General features: G+C 50.1%; 1 protein-coding gene across 1 annotated transcript; it reads left to right on the forward strand.

Annotated features, from left to right (window-relative positions):
• The first annotated feature begins 394 nt into the window (after window positions 1-394).
• On the forward strand, window positions 395-1,417 carry LOC109746095 (chaperone protein dnaJ 11, chloroplastic). Its single transcript, XM_045231917.2, has one exon. The coding sequence runs from the start codon at window positions 574-576 to the stop codon at window positions 994-996; it is 423 nt and encodes a 140-aa protein (XP_045087852.1). The 5' UTR covers window positions 395-573; the 3' UTR covers window positions 997-1,417.
• The last annotated feature ends 2,464 nt before the right edge of the window (window positions 1,418-3,881 follow it).

Consider the following 3,881-nt stretch of genomic DNA (forward strand, 5'->3'; position numbering starts at 1 on the left):
TCACAACAACATAAAAAGATAAAAAACAAGCCAGCTGGGTCCACAAGGTCAGGTCACGTGAAACAAGAACACGTCAGTTTAGGGATAATAGCACGAATCTGAAAACTTCTATCCAATGGTTGGACATTTAGATGTGAGATAGTATATTTACATCTAGATGTGAAATAGCAATCCTGCAAAGTTTATACGGACTTGTCATGCGTGGACTGTGACCATATCGGATGCTGCATGGTATCTGGCCCGCCGATCTGCGATCGGACGGCGGGCAAGTCCCATTCAACCTTGTCGGGGCAAGAGAAGCAGGCACCACAACTGGTGCCGCGAAAGCAACGTTCGAGAGGCCGGCAAGCGACTCGCACAGGTGGCTGATTCAGCGGGAGATCACACATAATAATCTTCTTGGCTTGGATGGAGATAAGATCAAGAGCTAGACTCCTCCGTCCTCATCCCCTGTCTTGATTCTCTATAAATCCACCGGCGTCTCAGCTCTCTCCTCGACGAGGACGAATAACAGTGCAACGAAGAAATACTCTGCTTTGGATCAAAGAATCAAGAACAGAGATCGGAGAATCGATGGCTGCTGCGTTTGCGTCCACGCCGGCGGTGATGTGGTCGGCTCGCCCGGAACGGGTGGCCGTCGCTCGGCGGTGCGTGGTGGCGCGGGCGTCCGCGACGATGGCGGCACCGGCGGCGCTGGCGGCGGGAAAGACGCACTACGATGTGCTCGGCCTGGGCGCAGGGGCGAGCAGGGGTGAGATCAAGGCGGCTTACCGGCGCCTCGCGAGGGAGGTGCACCCGGACGCCGTCGGCGGCGGCGGAGACGACGGGTTCATCCGGCTGCACACAGCCTACGCCACGCTCACCGACCCCGATGAGCGCGCGCGGTACGACCGGGACGTGACCAGCCGCGCCGCGGGGATGACGATGCGGCGGGCGTCGGCGACGACCCGACCAGCCTTCCGGCGGCGGACGTGGGAGACGGACCAGTGCTGGTAGGACGTACGGCCGGGCAAACGCGGCTGCCTTCCGTGGGCTCTGAGCCCCTGGCCGGCGGCCGCCCGGTTCGCTCAGGCACGGCGCTGGCGGAAAGTTCCTGGCGACTATCTTGTAACGTACGATCAGGATTGGACGTCCCAGATTGGGTGATGCGGACGCGGCAGCTCTGTACACAGCAAGAGGCGTTTTTTAAAGATCTCTTGTGCTTCCGGTCAGCAAAATGCAAATATGTAAATTAATTAGTTTTTTGCGGGTAAATTAATTAGTTAACTACTGCAAATTAACAGCCAAGGAATATATAGTAGCTCTCTTTGTAATAGAAGAAACTAGTTAACTCCATGTCGGTTGTTTCTTCTTTCAAAGTTGTCTCTTCTCTTCTAGAGGTAATCAATTAACAGAGTACAAAAGTGTAAAAAGAAAATTGGTCCATGTGAGTCATTTCTTCTTCTTCTTCTTCTTCTTCTTCTTCTTCTTCTTCTTCTTGGTTATGACAAATTGATGCAAGACACACCTCCAACTAAAGACGAAACAAGGTTGCGCCCCGCTATATTAATATAGACAACCCCGATACAACAACGATAGGTGCTAGGGCGGAAGCAGTACAGTCACATCCAAAAAAACGAAAAAGAAAATACAAAAAGGAACAAATGCCGACAACGATGGATCAATAAAAACGAAGAAGCCTCGTGACCGTTGCGCCCACAGTGGATCTTCCACCACGCTCCTGTACTCTAAAGCGCCGGTATCAATCAACACCTCCAAGAAGGGACGCGACAATGACGACGCTGATGTCAAGGGTTTCCCCGGTACGCGGCGAGGAGAAAGGAAGGGTACCACCTGACGCCCTCCAGGAAGGTCTAGCGGCACCCTCAAGCGCCACCGCGCACGTAGGTGTCGGACATGCCAACAGAGATTGCTCCCGATCCCAACAATCACCTCGGGCATTCCGGAGCACACCACCATACCGTCCACCACCCTGCTCCACCATGGTCTCAAGGCCTCCCACGCGGTCTCACCACGGCACCGCGAAGTAGGTCCTTGATACGTCTCCAACGTATCTATAATTTTTTATTGTTTCATGTTGTTATATTATCATTCTTGGATGTTTTAAAATCATTTTATAGCAGCTTTATAGCATTTTTTGAAACTAACCTATTGACATAGTGCCCAGTGCCCGTTGCTGTTTTTTGCTTGTTTTTTACTTCGCAGAATATCAGTACCAAACGGAGTCCAAATGTCACGAAACTTTTTGGAGATATTTTTGGACCAGAAGACAACTTGGGAGTCAAGGAAGCACCTTGGATGAGGCCCGTGGGGCCCACAAGACACCAGGGCACGTCAGAGGCCCCCGGCGCGCCCTTATAGGTTGTGGGGCCCACAAGGGTCTCCTCCATTGCCTCTTCGCTCTATAAATCCTCAGAAATCCCAGAAACCCTAGGGGAGTAGACGAGAAACATTTCAGCCGCCGCAAGTTCCAGAACCACAAGATCAAATCTACACCATCACGGACGGGTTCATCATCCTCATTGGTGCCTCTCCGATGATGCATGAGTAGTCCACCATAGACCTACGGGTCCGTAGAAAGTAGCTAGATGGCTTTCTCTCTCTCTTTGATTCTAAATACAATGGTCTCTTGGAGATCTAGTTGATGTAATAACTTTTTACGGTGTGTTTGTTGGGGTCCGATGAAGATCGAGTTTATGATAAGTTTCTATCCATGAATTGTTGGAAATATGCCCTAGAGGCAATAATAAAATGGTTATTATTGTATTTCCTTGTTCATGATAATTGTCTATTGTTCATGCTATAATTGTGTTATCCGGAAATCGTAATACATGTGTGAATACATAGACCACAACATGTCCCTAGTGAGCCTCTAGTTGACTAGCTCGTTGATCAACAGATAGTCATGGTTTCCTGACTATGGACATTGGATGTCATTGATAACGGGATCACATCATTAGGAGAATGATGTGATGGACAAGACCCAATCCTAAGCATAGCACAAGATCGTGTAGTTCGTTTGCTAGAGCTTTTCCAAATGTCAAGTATCATTTCCTTAGACCATGAGATTGTGCAACTCCCGGATACCATAGGAGTGCTTTGGGTGTGCCAAACGTCACAACGTAACTGGGTGGCTATAAAGGTGCACTACGGGTATCTCCGAAAGTGTCTGTTGGGTTGGCACGAATCGAGACTGGGATTTGTCACTCCGTATGACGGAGAGGTATCTCTGGGCCCACTCGGTAATGCATCATCATAATGAGCTCAATGTGACCAAGTGTTTGGTCACGGGATCATGCATTACGGTACGAGTAAAGTGACTTGCCGGTAACGAGATTGAACAAGGTATTGGGATACCGACGATCGAATCTCGGGCAAGTAACGTACCGATTGACAAAGGGAATTGTATACGGGATTGATTGAATCCTCGACATCGTGGTTCATCCGATGAGATCATCGTGGAACATGTGGGAGCCAACATGGGTATCCAGATCCCGCTGTTGGTTATTGACCGGAGAGTCGTCTCGGTCATGTCTGCATGTCTCCCGAACCCGTAGGGTCTACACACTTAAGGTTCGGTGACGCTAGAGTTGTAGAGATATTAGTATGCGGTTAACCGAAAGTTGTTCGGAGTCCCGGATGAGATCCCGGACGTCACGAGGAGATCCGGAATGGTCCGGAGGTAAAGATTTATATATGGGAAGTCCTATTTTGGCCACTGGAAAATGTTCGGAATTTTTCGGTATTGTACGGGGAAGGTTCTAGAAGGTTCGAAGTGGGGCCCACCTGCATGGGGGGACCCACATGAACGTGGGTAGTGGGGGCAAGGCCCACACCCCTGGTCAAGGCGCACCAAGATCCCACCTTAGAAAGGAATAAGA

The sequence above is a fragment of the Aegilops tauschii genome, chromosome 7 (genome assembly GCF_002575655.3).
Source record: "Aegilops tauschii subsp. strangulata cultivar AL8/78 chromosome 7, Aet v6.0, whole genome shotgun sequence".
In the NCBI taxonomy this organism is placed as follows: Eukaryota; Viridiplantae; Streptophyta; class Magnoliopsida; order Poales; family Poaceae; genus Aegilops; species Aegilops tauschii.